Source organism: Panthera onca, chromosome A1 (assembly GCF_046562875.1).
Source record: "Panthera onca isolate mPanOnc1 chromosome A1, mPanOnc1 haplotype 2, whole genome shotgun sequence".
Taxonomy (NCBI): Eukaryota; Metazoa; Chordata; class Mammalia; order Carnivora; family Felidae; genus Panthera; species Panthera onca.
Genome location: NC_138339.1, coordinates 156,207,044 through 156,226,217, shown reverse-complemented (window position 1 = coordinate 156,226,217; position 19,174 = coordinate 156,207,044). Strand labels below are relative to the sequence as shown.

Below are 19,174 nucleotides of genomic sequence, written 5' to 3'. Positions count from 1 at the left end.
ACATGTCACTTTTAGAGATGAGTGAGGAAACGGTATATTTATGAGGAACTATTTACACTACAACCCACCATTGTTAGAATAAATATTACATAATGGACATCAGATTGCTGATTTTTCAATCTCTTCTGTTTACCTGACATGTGATTAATCTTGTCTCATTTCCATCAATACATGATTTTCTCTACACTTTGATAGAAATTTTATGCAAAATTTCATGGAAAACAAAAAAGAACCATAAATAAAATCTCATTGACTTCTCAGAAATTTATGTCTTCCATGATCATAAAGTTTTTATGAATGGATAATCTACACTACGCATATAAGCTGACTAGTTTCTCTAACCTCATTATATGACTTGAGAAAGTTCTCATATTTTTATTTTTTTAATGTTTATTTATTTTTGAGACAGAGACAGAGACTGAGCAGGGGAGGGGCAGAGAGAGAGGGAGACACAGAATCCGAAACAGGCTCCAGGCTCTGAGCTGTCAGCACAGAGCCTGACGCCAGGCTGGAACCCACAAACTGTGAGATCCTGACCTGAGCTGAAGTCAGATGCTTAACTGACTGAGCCACCCAGGTGCCCTGAGAAAACTCTCATATTTTTAACATGTAACTTACTATGTCTGTGAACCACACATTCTTCATTAACAACAAACTTGAATTTAAATAAATAAATTTTAAAAAGAAAATAATTCATCTAACATAAAATAATCATATCAAGATAAAACAATGCTTTAATATATCCAGTCTAAAAATGAAATTATGACCAGAGAAACAATTGCCTCTTGCTTAGGCAATTTGGTAGAAGTGGTGACTTAGGGAAGGAAGTGCTTGATGTTTCTATAACACAATCACAGCCATTTGTCACTTCTTGTATTCCTTGCAGTAAACATTTATCATGGCATGGGAGAATCAGACCTTCAACTCAGACTTTATCCTGGTAGGAATCTTCAATGACAGCCCCACTCACATCTTCCTTTTCTCACTGGTCTTGGGCATCTTCACAGTGGCCTTCATGGGAAACACTACTATGGTTCTCCTCATCTGCCTGGACAACCAGCTCCACACCCCCATGTACTTCCTTCTCAGCCAACTCTCCCTCATGGACCTCATGCTCATCTGCACCACTGTACCCAAGATGGTTTTCAACTACTTGTCTGGCAGGAAGTCCATCTCTCTGGCTGGTTGTGGAGCCCAGATATTCTTATATGTGTCTCTGCTTGGAGCAGAATGTTTCCTGTTGGCTTCAATGGCTTATGACCGTTATGTTGCCATTTGCCACCCATTAAGATACTCAATTCTCATGAACCAGAAAATATGTGGTCTCATGGCAGCTTTTTCATGGATTCTTGGCTCACTTGATGGTATAATTGAAACTGCAGTTGCATTGTCTTTCTCATATTGTGGTGCCCGAGAAATACCCCACTTTTTCTGTGATGTCCCTGCCCTTCTCACTCTCTCATGCACTAACACATTGTTATTTGAAAGGATGATATTTATATGCTGTATTATTATGCTTCTTTTCCCTGTAGCAGTAATCATTGCTTCCTATGGTCATGTTATTGTGGCTGTCATTCACATGGGATATGGAGAGGGCCCACGTAAAGCTTTTGGCACCTGTTCCTCTCACCTCATGGTAGTAGGAATGTATTACGGAGCAGCCATGTTCATATACATGCGGCCCAGTTCAGATCGTACCCCCACCCAGGACAAATTCGTGTCTGTCTTCTACACTATCCTTACTCCCATGCTGAATCCTCTCATCTATAGCCTCCGCAACAAGGATGTGGCCAGAGCATTCATGAAGGTGTTAGGAAGGGGTAAGTCTGGAGAGCAAATCGCCTGATAATCTTTACGCTTTGTTTTTTCCCAGTACCTTCTTTGCTTTATGCTTAAATCTATGTATTCAATCAATCCAATTAAGTAACTAATATTTCCTGATCTTTGTAGATTTATAGGCAACAACAAAGATTTTAGAAATTGAAAAATTGTTTTCATTTTTTCTTCAAATAGTTTCAATTTTTATGGTAGTTTGAAGCTATGGCTATAAGGAAATCATTTAGTACAAAAAAATCTGCAATTTATTCCATTGTATTATACCAATTTAAATTTTTTTTTTTTGCCATGACTACATCCCATTGTTTGGTTGCATTGATTAAAATTATTTTTTTATAACATGTCATAAGCTTAACCTTGGAGAAAAAATGCTTTTTATGAAATCCAAAAGTCTTAATTTGGAGTGATCAATTTTTTAAAAAAAGTGAATGACGAAGCAATTTATGGGAATGAATATAAGATTATTATGTAAATGAATTTGTCATAACTGGATGGGAAATAAGGGGTATTGTATTGTGATATAGCCACATTGAGCTTTAATTGTTCTAGAAATTGCCCTTCTTAGGGGCGCCTGGGTGGCTTGGTCGGTTGAGCGTCCGACTTCAGCTCAGGTCATGATCTCACGGTCCGTGAGTTTGAGCCCCACGTCGGGCTCTGTGCTGACAGCTCCGAGCCTGGAGCCTGTTTCAGATTCTGTGTCTCCCTCTCTCTCTGCCCCTCCCCTGTTCATGCTCTGTCTCCCTCTGTCTCAAAAATAAATAAATGTTAAAAAAATTAAAAAAAAAAAGAAATTGTCCTTCTTCGGGATAGTAGATAACTGGGGTGTTATTTATTTTATTTTCCTATAGAAATCAAACAGTCTTATACATGGGAAACTAAAATGTAAATATGAATCCTAAAACATGGTTTTTCTCATTATTTTCCTCTTTATATGGATTGTGTACTGTTATTGTATGAAAACATAATAATTTTTGTTTAATGAAGAAGTATTGGTTTTCTTTAGGCTGCATATTCTCCTTAAATCTCATGTGTGACATCCCCAAATATAAGTTCATAATGATATTTTTATCTATCTAGATATATGTATAAAATACGTATATGTAGATCATCATTTAGATATAGATGGTATAGATATATAATTCTGGAGATTCTTGTGGCTTAAACAGAAAAATCTTTATACCGTAATATGAATATGAACTGTTTCATTAAAACTGTGTGGCAACATCCCCACTGTATACAACAAATTAACACAAATTTAGCAGCTGTGAATAGCAACCGTTTATGTCAGAGTTTATATTTGTCAGAGTTTCCAGCGTGGCTAACATGGATATTCTGCTTCTGATATCAGAATGTAAGATCCATGTGTTGGTTGGAGCTGCGGTTTTATCTGAAACTTAAGGTCACCTTCAAAGCTCATGCGTTTGTTGAAATGAGTAATTTTTTAAATAATATATTGCTTTTATTTTTTTAACTTTATTTTTTTAAATTTACATGTAAATTAGTTAGCATATAGTGCAACAATGATTTCAGGAGTAGATTCCTTAGTGCCCCTTACCCATTTAGCCCATCCTTCTCCCACAATCCCTTCCATAACCCTCAGTTTGTTCTCCATATTTTTGAGTCTCTTATATTTTGTCCCCCTCCCTGTTTTTATATTATTTTTGTTTCACTTCCATTATTTTCATATGTTTTGTCTCTTAAAGTCTTCATATGAGTGAATTCATGAGTTTTGTCTTTCTCTGACTAATTTCACTTAGCATAATACCCTCCAGTTCCATCCATGTATTTGCAAATGGCAATATTTCACTCTTTTTGATTCATTCCATTATGTGTGTATGTGTGTGTGTATGTATATACATATATATATATATATATATATATATATATATATATATATCACTTCTTCTTTACCCATTCATCCATCGATGGACATCATTTGGGCTCTTTCCATACTTTGGCTATTGTTGATAGTGCTGCTATAAACATGGGGGTGCATGTGTCCCTTCAAAACAGCACACCTGTATCCTATGGATAAATGCCTAGTAGTGCAATGGCTGGGTCGTAGGGTAGTTCTATTTTTAGTTTTTTTGGGAACCTCCATACTTTTTTCAAGAGTGGCTGCATCAGCTTGCATTCCCACCAACAATGCAAAGAGATCCTCTTTCTCCGCATCCTCACCAACATCTGTTATTGCCTGAGTTGTTAATGTTAGCCCCTGACAGGGGTAAGGTGGTATCTCATTGTGGTTTTGATTTGCATTTATCTGATGATGAGTGATGTTGAGCATTTTTTCATGTGTCAATTGGCCATTTGGGTGTCTTCTTGGTGAAGTGTCATGTTTTCCCATTTCTTCACTGAATTATTTGTTTTTTGGGTGTTGCGTTTGATAAGTTCTTTATAAATTTTGGATACTAACCGTTTGTCTGGTGTGTCATTTGCAAATATCTTCTCCAATTCTGTTGGTTGCCTTTTTAGTTTTGCTGATTGTTCCCTTCACTGTGCAGAAGCTTTTTGTTTTGATGAGGTCCCAGTAGTTCATTTTTTACTTTTGTTTCCCTTGCCTCCGGAGACATGTTGAGTAAGAAGTTGCTGTGGCCAAGATCAAAGAGGTTTTTGTGTGCTTTCTTCTCGAGGATTTTGGTGACTTCCTGTCTTACATTTAGGTCTTTCATCCATTTTGAGTTTATTTTGTGTATGGTGCAAGAAAGTGGTCCAGGTTCATTGTTCTGCATGTCGCTGTCCAGTTTTCCCAGCACCACTTGCTAAACAGAGTGTATTTTTTCCCGTTGGATATTCTTTCCTGCTTTGTCAAAGATTAGTTGGCCATACATTTGTGGGTCCATTTCTGAGTTCTCTATTCTATTCCATTGATCAGAGTGTCTTTTCTTGTGCCAGTACCATACTGTCTTGATGATTACAGCTTTGTAGTATAGCTGGAAGTCTGAGATTGTGATGCCTCTTCCTTTCGTTTTCTTTTTCAAGATTGTTTTGACTATTCAGGGTCTCTTCTGATTCCATACAAATTTTAGGATTATTTGTTCCAGCTCTGTGAAGAATGCTTGTGTTACTTTGATAGGTATTGCATTGAATATGTAGATTTCTTTGGGTATTATCGACATTTTAATAATATTTGTTCTTCCTATCCAGGAGCATGGAATATTTTCCATTTGTTTGTGTCTTCTTCAATTTCTTTCATAAGCTTTCTATAGTTTTCAGTGTATAGATTTTTCACCTCTTTGGTTGGATTTATTCCTAGGTATTTTATGTTTTTTTGTGTAACTGTAAATGGGATCAATTCTTTGATTTGTCTTTCCGTCACTTCATTGTTGGTGTGTACCAATGCAACCTCTTTCAATGCATTGATTTTATATCCCTTTACTTTGCTGAATTCATTAATCATTTCTAGCTGTTTTTGGTGGAATATTTTGGGTTTTCTATACAGAGTATCATGTCATCTGTGAAGAGTGAAAGTTGGACCTGCTCCTGGCTGATTTGGATGCATTTTATTTCCTTGTGTTGTCTGATTGCAAAGGCTATGACTTCCAATACTATGTTGAATAACAGTGGTGAGAGTGGATATCCCTGTCTTGTTTCTGACCTTAGGGGGAAAGCTCTCAGTTTTTCCCCATTGAGGATGATATTAGCGTTTGGTCATTCATATGTGGCTTTTATGATCTCGAGTTATGCTCCCTCTATCCCTAATTTCTTGAGGGTTTTTATAAAGAAAGGATGGTGTATTTTGTCAAATGCTTTCTCTGCACCTATTGAGTGAATCATATGGTTCTTTTATGTTTCCTTTCTTTTAATGATATGATGAATCATGTTATTGTTTTGCAGATATTGAACCAGCCCTGCATCCCAGGTATAAATCTTGCTTGGTCGTGGTGAATAATTTTCTTAATGTATTCTTGGATCCAGTTGGCTAATATCTTGTTGAGAACTTTTGCATACATGGTCATCAGGGAAATGGGTCTATAGTTCTGCTTTTTAGTATGGTCTCTGTCTGGTTTTGGAATCAGGATAATGTTGGCTTCATAGAAAGAGTTTGGAAGTTTTCCTTCCATTTCTGGAACAGTTTTTGGAACAGTTTCAAGAGAATAGGTGTTACATCTTCTTAGTGTTTGGTAGAATTACCCTGGAAAGATATCTGGCCCTGGACTCTTGTTTTTTGGCAGATTTTTGATTACTAATTCAATGTCGTTACTGGTTATGGGTCTGTTCAAATTTTCTATTTCTTTCTGTTTCAGTTTTGGTAGTGTATATGTTTCTAGGAATTTTTCCATTTCTTCCATATTGCCCATTTTATTGGCATATAATTGCTCATAATATTCTCTTATTATTCAGTACTCACTCAGAACATCAATGGACTCAATGTTCCAAACAAAAGGGTAACAGAATGTATAAGAAAACAAGATCCATCTATATGCTGTTTACAAGAGACCCACTTTAGACCTAAAGACACCTTCATATTGAAAATAAGGGGATGGAGAACCATCTATCATGTTAATGGTCAACAAAAGAAACCCAGAGTAGCCATACTTATATCAGACAATCTAGACTTTAAAATAAAGTCTGTATCAAGAGATGCAGAAGGGCATTATATCATAATCGAGGGGCCTATCCACCAAGAAGAGCTAACAATTGTAAACATTTATGTGCCAAATGTGAGAGCACCCAAATATATAAGTCAAGTAATTACAAACATAAAGAAACTCATTGATAGTAATACATAATAGTAGGAGATGTCAACACCCCACTCACAGCAATGGACACATCATCTACTCAAAAAATCAACAAGGAAACAATGGCTTTGATTGACACACTGGACCAGATGGACTTAAGAGATATATTCAGAACATTTCATCCTAAAGCAGCAGAATATACATTCTTCTCCAGTGCACATGGAACATTCTCCAGAATAGACCATATACTGGGACACAAATCAGCTCTAACTCCAAAAAGATCAAGATCATACAGTGTGTATTTTCATACCACAACACTATGAAACTCGAAATCAACCACAAGAAAAAATTTGGAAAGGTAACAAATATTTGGAGACTAAACAACATCTTACTAAAGAATGAATGGACTAACCAAGAAGTTAAAGAGGAAATTAAAAAGTATATGGAAGTCAATGAAAATGATAGCACCACAACCCAAAACCTCTGGGATGCAGCAAAGGTGGTCATAAGAGGAAAGTATATAGCAATCCACGCCTTCCTAAAGAAGGAAGAAAGATCTCAGATACACAACCTAACCCTATGCCTTAAGGTGCTGGAAAAAGAACAGCAAATAAAACACAAAACCAGCAGAAGACAGAAATAATAAAGATTAGAGCAGAAATTAATGCTATCAAAACCAAAACAGCAGTAGAACAGATCAATGAAACCAGAAGCTGGTTCTTTGCAAGAATTAACAAAATTGATAAACCACTAGCCAATGGATCAAAAAGAAAAAAGGAAATGACCCAAATAAATGAAATAAAGAATGAAGGAGTAGAGATCACATCAAACATAGCAGAAATGAGTAATTTTTATAAAGCTGACTAACATATGTTTGCTTTTTTTTAACGTTTATTTATTTTTGAGAGAGAGAGAGAGAGAGCATGAGAAGATGAGCAGGGCAGAGACAGACTGAAAGAGAATCTCAAGCAGGCTCTGTGACTGTGACAGAAATAAGACTCCATTCTACGAACTCTGAGATCAAGACCTGAGCCAAAACCAAGAGTCAAACACAAGTGACTGAGCCATGAAAGTGACCCTCTCTGTATGTTTTTTTTTCATGAGAATTTCTGCGATGTAATGCAAACCTTAAGTTCTCTTCTGAAAAATGACAACTAGTTAATATAAGCCAATCAAAGTTCATCTTGTTTCAAATTCTTAAATTCTACTGATTTGTGATATTAATTATAGCTGCACAATTTACTCTTATTTTATAATATAACATAATAATGAGAATAACACCAGGGAATAGAGAATATGGAGATGGTTTAGGATTTTTCTGCCAGACACATCCAGATTAATTGCATACTTATATTCACAAAAGACATAAAAATAAGATTTCATTTATTGATTCTACCAGTAATCTGAGAGAAACTTGGTAATGCCCAAATGGTTGAGTGAATTAAGACAACTTTTGGAAATTATTTAAATTCATAATATTTCTGCTTATTAGATTAAGAGAATTTATAGAATTGTATTATAGACTTATAATTTGTCCAGAGCACATGTAATGGGTATTCTATTTATTATAACATTTCACACAATGAATAAAGACATAACATTGTCAATCTCGTAAACAATTATGGATGCTGTACTCCATAATTTTCTTTTTCAATTTTCAGTTTTAAATACTATTAAAACAAATACTACACCTCTTGGATTCTCTGCAAAGCAAACATATATGAAAAAATTGGTGAGAGCAATAAAATAATATCCATAATGAATTTTTATTTTAATAAAAGAAAGTCTACATTTTAACCAAAATTTCTTGTTCACAATATTGTTTGACATTTTTTTTTACTGAAATTCAATTCAAACATTAGTTAAACAAGTTGTTTTACATTTGGATGAAAGTACATACATATGTGTGTGTGTGTATGTGCATATAGGTGCAAAATAAGTGTTAGTTGAAGCAGTAGAGAAAAATTTTAAAATAGTTATTTTATAAAAAAATAATGAGTTTAATATTGGTAATATAAAATTTTTGTATAGAGAAATTACTCAAGACTGAAATTATATCCTAAGCTCTTGATAGGGTGCTTCAAGAATAAAACTATTGCAAAACGAGAGGTCATTCATAGATTATTAGGATTAAAAATACATTAAGTCTGTATATAAAGAAAGCCTATTTCAATATTCTTTAAAAAACAATTAGCAAGGAAAATAATATGATTATAAATTTGCTTAAACTTCCTTAAGTTATGTGTGAAAAAAATTCATAAGCTTCTATTTGAATATATAATATAAAGGAGAGGATTTGGAGCAAGATGACTGAATAAGAAATTCCAACTCTCATAATTTATGGATATAGTAATTTTCACAATTATCCATGGATGGCAGTATGTCTGTGGGAACACAAGAGCCAGAAGAGGAATTTCAGAACACTGATTAAACAAAGAATCCAAGAACAGACACATGGAAGAAGATGAGAAGAATGATAGCACTTTATTCATAACCTTCCCTAAGATATAGCTCAACATAAAGAGACACACTTGGCTTGCAAATTATCCCAAGGGAGAAAATAAGAACAGAGTGAGGACCTGGCTTCCCCAGCTTCACAAGATATCTCCTAAGAGGTTCATATATATGTCTTGCCTTACCAGATTATTGCAATGTTAGGCCTAGATGAATAATCTGGAAGTGCTTGGAGTAGAGAAAAGGAGTGGGGGCTTACAGCAACCACCACAGACCTCAAAAACTCGTTACAGATGCTGCTAACTGGCTTTGGGTCTTCACCCATGAACTTTGAAGGTTGACTCATTTGCAGCCTATCAATGAGCTGATGCATTCTCCAACCCTACACACACGTCCCCATTATGGTGCATGTTAACTTCCACAGATACAATGCAATTCCACAAATGGCATGCAGAGTATATGCAATTCAACAGTGGCATACAAACCTCCTCAGACACCACAAAGATTTCAGTGACCATCTTGACTCTGTGCAATTGAGAGAAGGTATGCAATCTTGAACTCTATAGGGCACTGCCCTGGGAAAAATAAGTGAAAAGATTTCAGCACCCAGTCTGATATGAGATTCAGAAAGTGAAGATTGAGAGAATGAGATTGAGAGAAGGCACACAATTCTTGACTTATCCCAAGAATAAAAAGAAGAATCGTGTAGGTGTATTTGTAGAAAATTACTGAGAGACGTTTTCCCTGTCAGGGCTGACTGGTAAAGATCTTTAAATCTTCAAGCCACTCATCAAGGACTGGAGAAGGAGACTACTTCTTTATGTGTTAAGCAGTAATTCAAGAGTTTAAGGACAATTAAGTACCATGAAAACATAAGCCCACATAAGGAACAAAATATTCCTTCCGTGGCTGTTCCCACAAAAATAAAGAACTGTGAATTGTCTGACACACAATTCCAAATAATTATCTTACAAGGACATAGACAACTAAACATATAATCAAGACAAATTGCATGACCAAAATATAAAGTTCGATATACGTAATTAAACCACTAAAAACAAAAACAAAATTTTGGAGCCAAAGAATACAATGACTGAACCAAAAACTAAATAGAGAACTTCTGAAGCTGAAACAACAAGCAGAAGATAAAATATGCAGCCAATAATTCTTTATTGAGCAAGAATTTTATTCAGAATAGAAGATATAAAGATAGATAAAGAGAAATAAATAATTTCACCGACAAAACCAAAGGAGTTTATGACAACTAAACCAGCACAGCAAGATATATTAAAAAGGACTCTTTGAGTGGGGACAAAATACCTCAGTTCTTATTTTTCCTAAATCAGCTCTCTACAGCTCCTACCTTCCAAGATGGGCAGTTTTTTGACCCCTGGGTGTGTATTTTTATTCTCTCAGTCCTCAGATCAATTTACTGGGTGTTCAAGATGTTTTGATATTTATTTCAAATATCAGTTGGTTAAAATGGCAGAGGAGTAGGGAGTACGGAGACGCTAGGTTTGTCTCCTCACTCAAAAAAGCAGGCAGGGTACGCTGAGCAGAAAACCAACAAGGAAACAATGGCTTTGAATGAAACACTGATCCAGGTGGATTTAACAGATACATTCAGAACATTTCATCCTAAAGCGACAGAATACACATTATTTCCAAGTATATATGAAACATTCTCCAAAACAGGTCACATCCTGTGTCACAAATCAGCCCTCAATGGGTACAAAAAGATTGAGATCATAACATGCATATTTTTGGACCACAATGCTATGAAATTTGAAGTCAACCACAAGAAAAATATTGGAAAGACCACACATACATGGAAGTTAAAGAACACCATACTAAAGAATGAATGAATTAATCAGAAAATGAAAGAAAAAAAGTATATAGAAGCAAATGAAAATTTAAAAAAAAAACAAAAAACAAAAAAAACCACGATGGTTCAAGACTTTTGGGATTCAGCAAAAGCTGTCTTAAGAGGGAAACATATTGAAAAAATGGGTCCATCTCAAGAAGCAAGAAAAATCTCAAACACACAACCTAATCTACTCCAAAAGAGACAGAAAAGGAGGAGCACATGAAGCCTAAAGCTAGCTAAAGCAGGGCAATAATAAAGATTAGAGCAGAAATAAACAATATAGAAACCAAACAACAACAACAACAACAACAACAGTAGAACAGTAGAACAGATCAAAGACCTTGCTATTTTAAAGAATTAATAAAGTTGATAAACACCTAGCTAGATTTATAAAAAAAAAAAACGCGAGAAAGAACCCAAATAAATAAAATCACAAATGAAAGAGATTACAACTAAAACATACATAGAAATACAAACAATTATGAAAATATTATGAAAAATTATATGACAACCAATAGGAGAATCGGAAACAAATGGATATTCCTAGACGATATAATTTATCAAAACTGAAACAGGAAGAACTAGAAAATTTGAACAGACTCATACCCAGCAAAGAACTTGCATCAGTAATCAAAAGTCTCCCAACAAACAAGAGTCCTGGAGATGACATTCCATGGGAATTCTACCAAGGATTTAAGGAAGAGTTAATACTGGTGTGCCTAGGTGGCTCAGTTGGTTAAGCATCCGACTTCAGCCTAGGTCAGGATCTCACCATTCCTGAGTTTGAACCCTGCACTGGGTGAGCCCATTGAGCCCTCCTTCAGGCTCTGCACTTGGGATTCTCTCTGTCTCCCTCTCTTTCTCTCCCTCTCTCTCTACCCCTGTGGGACTCTCTCCCTCTTTCTACCCCTTGCTCACTTGTGCCCTCTGTCTCTCAAAAATAAATTTAAAAATAAAAAATAAGAAATAATTAATATCTATTTTTCTCAAACTGTTCCTAAAAAATAAAAATTAAAGGAAAACTTCCAAAATCATTCCACAAGACAAGCATTACCTTGTTTCCAAAACCATATAAAGAACCTGCTAAAAAGGAGAATTACAGGCTAATATCCTGATGAATGTGGACGCTAAAATTCTCAACAATATACCAGCAAATTGAACCCAATAGTACATTAAAAGAATTATTCACCATGATCAAGTGGGGTACATTCCTGGGTTTCAGGGTTTGGCCAATATTCACAAATCAGACAATGTGATACATGAAATTAATAAAAGAAAGGATAAGAGTCATATGACTCTTTCAATTGATGAAGAAAAAGCATTTGACAAAATACAGCACCATTTTTTATTAAAAAAAATAATGTTTATTTATTTTTGAGAGACAGTGTGAGTGGAGGAGGGGCAGAGAAAGAGGGAAACACAGAATCTGAAGCAGGCTCCAGGGTCTGAGCTGTCTGAAAAGAACCTCTTGCAGGGCTGAAACTCATGAACTGTGAGATTATGACCTGAGCCAAACTGAGATGCTGAACTGACTGAGCTACCCAGGGACCCCAGAAGCATCCATTCTTAATAAAAACCCTCAAAAAGTAGGTATAGATTGAATATGCCTTAACATCATAAAGGTCATATACAAAAGACCTGCAGTTAATATCATCCTAAATGCGGAAAGTCTGAGAGTTTTTCATGTATGGTCAAGAAAAAGGCAGCGATGTCCACTGTCACCATTGCTCTTTAACATACTTTTGGAAGCTTTAGCCTCAGCAATCAGACAATAGAAAGAAATAAAAGGCATCCACATTGGCAAGGAAGAAGTCAAACTTTCACTATTAGCAGATGACATGATACTCTATATAGAATACCCGAAATATAACAAAAATCTGCTAGAACTAATACATGAATTCCACAGTCACAGGATACAAAATCAATGTGAAGAAATCTGTTTCATTTATGTACACCAGTACTGAAGAAGCAGAAAAAGAAATCAAGGAATTGATCTCATTTGAAATGCACAATAAGATAAAAGGAACAATAAGATATATAGGAATAAAACTAACCAAAGAGTAAAAAGTTCTCTACTCTGAAAACTATAAAACAATTATGAAAGAAATTGAAAAGGACATGAAGAAATGGTAAAACATTTCATGCTCAGGGAACAGACAAATATTGTTAAAATGTTTATACTACCCAAAGAATCTACATATTTAATGCAATCTATACCATAATATGTTTTTTTTTATGTTTTAACCTAATTTTTTACAGGGTTAGAACAGACAAACCTAAAATCTGTATGGAACCACAAGAGACCCCAAATAACCAAAGCAATCTTGAAAAAAGCAAAGTAAAAATGGAGGCATCCTGATTCCAGATTTCAAACTATAATACAAAGCTTTAGGCATCAAGATAGCATGGTACTACCACAGAAACTGACACATGGATCAATGGAACAAATAGAAAACCCAGAAAATGACTAAAACTATATGGTCAACTACTCTTCAACAAAATAGGAAATAATATCCAATGGAAGAAAATCTCTTCAACAAATGGTGTTGGGAAAACTGAACATCAACATGCAGAAGAAACTGAACAACTTTCTTACACCATACACAAAAATAAATTCAAATGTATGAAAGACCCAAATGTGAGACAAGGAAACCATCAAAATCCTAGAGGATAACACAAGCAGCAACCTGTTTGTTCTCGGACATAACAACATTTTTCTAGATACATCACCGGAGTCAAGGAAAACAAAGCAAACATGAACTATTGGGACATCATCAAGATAAAAACTTCTGTACAGTGAAGGAAACAATCAACAAAACTAAAAGACAGCTTAAAGAATGGGAGAAGATATTTGTCAATGACATATCTGATAAAGGGCTAGTATCCAAAATCTATAAACAACTTATCAAACTCAAAACCCCCACAATACAAATAATCCATGGGCAGAATACATGAATAGACATTTTTCCAAAGAATACATCCAGATAGCTAACAGACACATGAAAATATGTTCAACATCACTCATCCTCAGAGAAATACAAATCAAAACCATAATGAGATACCACTCAATAACCTGTCAGACTGGCTAAAATTAACACTAGATACAACAAGTATTGGTGAGGATGCAGAGAATGGGGAACACTCTTGCACTGTTGGAGTGAATACAAACTGGTGTAGCCACTGTGGAAAACAGTGTGGCAGGTCCTCAACAATTTAAAAATAGAACTACCCTTCAGTCTAACAATTGCACTACAATGTATTTACCCAAAAGATACAAAAATACAGATTCAAAGGGGTACGTGTATCCCAACGTTTATAGAAGCTAAACTATGGAAAGAGTCCTAATGTCCATCAACTGATGATTGTATATAGATGATATAGTATATATCATCTACATCCATCAAAAGGAATGGAATCTTGCCATTTGCAATGAGATCAATGGAGGTAGAGTGTACTATGCTAAGAAAAAAGTCAGATAAAGAAAGACACATGCCATATAATTTCACTCATTTGGAATTTAAGAAAAAAAACAAATGAACATATGAGAAGGTGAAAAGAGAGGGAAACAAACCATAAGAGACTCTGTGTTAGTGTGGGGTGGGCTAAATGGTGATTTGTTTTAATGATTTTTATTAACAAGGGCACTTGTCATCTTGAGCACTGGGTGTTATACATAAGTGATGAATTATTAAAACCTACTCTTCAAAACAATATTACACAATATGATAAGTAACTAGAATTTAAATTAAAATTTGAAGAAAACCCCACCTGTTATTTCTTGTTTTTTTGATGTTAGTTATTCTGAATTTGTGACATAATACCACATTATGGAGTTCAAAAGGATATATGCACTCCTATGTTTATCCCAGATTATTTACAATAGCCAAGATATGGAAGAAAACTAAATGTACAATGATAGATGAAGATATACATATCAGATAAAATCTTGTCACTAGTGACAACATGAATGAACCTAGAGTTGATTATGCTAAGTGAAATAAGACAGAGAAAGTCAAATCCGAAATGATCTCACTTATATGTGAAATCTAAAACAAAAACAGAGAGAGAGAGAGAGAGAGAGAGAGATGAACAAATAAAAAAAGAAAAAATTCATAAATAAAGAACAAACGAATGGTTGCAGAAGAGATAGGGTGAGGGAGTAAGCAAAATTGGTGAATGGGGATTCAGATATATAAACTCCTCTTTATAAATAAGTTATAAAGATGAAAAGCACAGTGTAGAAAATATAATAAATTATTTTGCAATAATTTTTGGATAGTGACAAGTGGTGTGTACATTTACCATGCTCTGCTTTGTGTAAGGTATAGAATTGTCAAATTGTGCTTTAACCTGTAACTAATATAACATTGTATGTCGACTGTAATTAAAAAAAAAGATAACAAAGGAACAGACATGAATGGCATAAAATTCAGGGATCCAAAAGACATATATGGAACATTCCATCCAAGAGCAGCAGAACACATTTTCTTCACAAGTGCACATGGACTACTCTCCAGGATAGATAATATGGCAGGCCATGCAGTGAATCTAAAAAAATAAATAAATAAATAAGAAAATTGAAATAGTATGTTTCTTTTCCACCCACAATGGTATAAAACTAGAAAGGAATATTAACAGGAATAATAGGATAAATTTACAAATTTAGCAGACGTAAACATAGACATTATAGTAGTTTTTTTATAGTAGATAAAATGCAATACAGATTATAAAAGCCAATAGAGATTATTAAAAAATAGAGATTATAAATAATCAACATAATATAGAAATGTTTTTGAAAAGGTAAAAAAATTGGCAAATCTTTAGCTAGACTAATTTAAATAGAAAGGACTGAAATTAATGACATTATCAGTGAAAGAGATATTGCAACTGGTACCACAGAATAACAAACGATCATAAGAAGACTGAAAAATTATATGCGTGGAAATTCGCTAACCAAGAGGAAAAGGATACACTTCTGTAAATTTACAACCTACCAAGACTGAATTATGATGAAATGGAAAATCCAGGGAGACAATTAACAAGTAAGAGATGAAGTCACTAACCAAAACCTCACAATACAAGAATTCCAGGAGCAGACGGCATCATTAGTGAATTCTAGCAAACATTTAATGATGAGTTAATAAGTATCGCTCTCACACTCCTTAAAAAATGAATAGCAAGGAATGCTTCCAAACTCATTTTATGAGAAAAGTGTTAATATAATACTAAAGGCAGTGAACTCTAACCAAAACAAAACAAAACGAAACTATAGGCCTGCATTCATGATGACCACAGATGTAAAATTCTTCAAAAACATATTAGCAACTTGAATTCAACAGCACATTACAATTATTACACACATACATAAGGACTTCTTTATAAGGCACAAATATATTTCAACATTCATAAATCAATTATTATGATACATTAGCTAAACAAAATAAAGAATAAAAAATAATGCAATCTCTCAATAGATCCAGAGAAAAAAGTATGACAAAATTCTGAATTCTTTTATGAGTGAAAACTCTCAACAAAGTGGATTTAGAGGGAAGGTAGCTCAACATAATAAAGGTTATATGTGACAAGCCCATGGCTGACATTACACTCAATGGCAGAAGACTGAAAGCTTTCTTTCTAAAGCCAAGAACAAGCAAGGATGTCCACTCTCCCTCCTCTATTTAACTGAGTACAGAAAGGCCTAGCCAGAATATTAACAAATATAAATAAATTAAAAGTCACCTAATTTGAAAAGAAAGTAAGATTTTCTCTACTTGCAGACTGCATGATTATTATAGAGAAAACTAAAGACTCCATTATCCCGAGAAACTTAACAGAAGACCATGAGGGAGGGGAAGGAAAAAAAAAGCTGGAGAGAGAGGGAGCCAAACCATAAGAGACTCTTAAAAAACTGAGAATAAACTGAGGGTTGATGGGGCATAGGGGGGAGGGGAGGATGGGTGATGGGTATTGAGGAGGTCACCTATTGGGATGAGCACTGGCTATTGTATGGAAACCAACTTGACAATAAATTTCATATTAATAAAAAAAAAGAAAAAAATAATGGTAGGGCTGCCTGGGTGGCTCAGTCAGATAAGTGTCCAACTTTGGCTCAGGTCTTGAACTCACATGAACTCGCGGTTTGTGAGTTCAAGCCCTGCATCAGTCTCTGTGGTGACAGCTCAGAGCCTGGAGCCTGCTTCAGATTCTGTGTCTCCCTCTCTCTCTGCCCCTCCCCTGCTCATGCTCTCTGTCTCTCAAAAATAAATAAATGTTAAAAAAATTTAAAAAAATACTGATAGAACAAGGGGTGACTGGCTGGCTCAGTCAGAAGAGCATGTGAGTCTTGATCTCAGGATTGTGAGTTTGAGCCCCACATTAGGTGTAGAGATTATTAAAAATAAATAAACTAACAAACAAATAAACAAACTAAAAAAATCCTGGTAGAATGAATAAATTTACCCTGTTAAATTTAACTAGAGAAATCAACATACAAAATCGGTTGTTTTTATATATTAACAAGTATATGAAAGTGAAATAAAGAAAACAATCCCATTTTCATTAAACAATCCCATTTACAGCACCAAAACGAATTAAATACTTAAGAGTAAATTTTACCATAGAGGTAAAAAACCTGTGTACTGAAACTATAAAACATTAATGAAATCAGTTGGAAAAGACACACACACACACACACACACACACACACACACACAAATGGAAAGACGTGTGCTCATGAATTGGAAGAATAGCATTGTTAAAATGGCCACACTATCCAAAGTTATCTACAGACTCCATTCAATCACTTCCTACATTCCAATGCTTTGTATATCCAAAGAAATTCTAAGAAAAAAAGAACAAAGCTGAAAGTGTGACATGTACTAATTTCAAATTATATGTAAAGGTATAAAAATCCAAACAATACAATACACATAAAGACACAGAGATCAACGGAACACAACAGAGGCCATAAATAAGCCCAAACATATATGTTCGATTAATATTCAAAAAAGGCACTGAAAGTGGGAGGAAGGGGGACTCTCTTAGAGAAATGATGTTGGGAAAACTGATCTAATTCAATTAGATCCTTATCTTACATCATACCAAAAATTAAAAACAAAATAATTAAAGATTTAACATAAAATCTGAAAGACTTTCAGCACTATTTTAAATAGTAATGATTAGAACAGGTATCCTTGTTTCTGACCATAGGAGAAAGGCTCTCTGTTTTTCCCCATTGAGGATGATAATAGCCATGTGTCTTCATATATGGCCTTTATGATATTGAGGTATGTTGCATCTATTCCTAATTTGTTGAGGGTTTTTATCAAGAAAGGATGCTCTATTTTGCCAAGTGCCTTTTCTGCATCCATTGACGTGATCATATGGTTGTTATCCTCTCTTTTATTAATGTGGTGTACCACATTGACTGATTCATGAATATTGAACAACATCCCTCCATCCCAGGAATAAATCCCACTTGATCATGTTGAATAATTATTTTAATGTACTGTTGAATTCTATTTGCTAGTATGCTATTGAGAATTTTTGCATCAGTGTTCATCAAAGATATTAACTTTTGGTTCTCCTTTTTTAATGGGGTCTTTGGTTTGAAATCAAGGTAATGTTGGCCTTGTGAAATGAGTTTGGAAGTTTTCCTTCCATTTCTATTTTTTTTTTTTTTGGAATAGGCAGAGAAGTATAAATATGTATCTTCTTTGAACATCTGATATAATTCCCCTAGAAAGCCATCTGGCCCAGGAATTTTATTTGTTGGGATATTTTTGATCACTGATACATTTTCTTTGCAGTATGGGTTTGTTAAAATTTTCTATTGCTTCCTGTTTCAGTTTTGGTAGTTTTTAGGTCGAGGAATTTGTCCATTTCTTTCAGATTGTCCAGGGTTTTGGCATATAATTTTAATAGTATTCTCTTATACTGTTTGTGTTTCTGGGGAATTTGTTGTGCTCTCTCCTCTTTCATTCATGATTTTATCTATTTGGGTTCTTTATCCTTTCTTTGTGATAAGCCTGTCTATAGGTTTTTCAATTTTATTAATTCTATTGAATAAATATCTCTAGTTTCATTGATCTGTTCTACTTTTGTTGTCATGTTTTAATTTTAATTTTCTTCCATTTATTTATTTAAAAAATATTTTTTAATGTTTATTTATTTTTGAGAGACAGAGCGTGAGTAGGGGAGGGGCAGAGAGAGACAGATAGACAGACAGACAGAATCTGAAGCAGGCTCCAGGCTCTGAGCTGTCAGCACAAAGCCTGACACAGGGCTTAAACCCGCAAGCCGTGAGATCATGACCTGAGACAAAATCAGAGACTTA

At 34.6% G+C, this 19,174-nt stretch overlaps 1 protein-coding gene across 1 annotated transcript; it reads left to right on the top strand.

The window, feature by feature from the left end:
- Positions 1–898: 898 nt before the first annotated feature.
- LOC132680524 (olfactory receptor 2M3-like) lies at positions 899–1,846 on the top strand. The gene has a single exon (XM_060634191.1). It carries the CDS (start codon positions 899–901, stop codon positions 1,844–1,846), a length of 948 nt encoding a protein of 315 aa, XP_060490174.1.
- Positions 1,847–19,174: the final 17,328 nt, after the last annotated feature.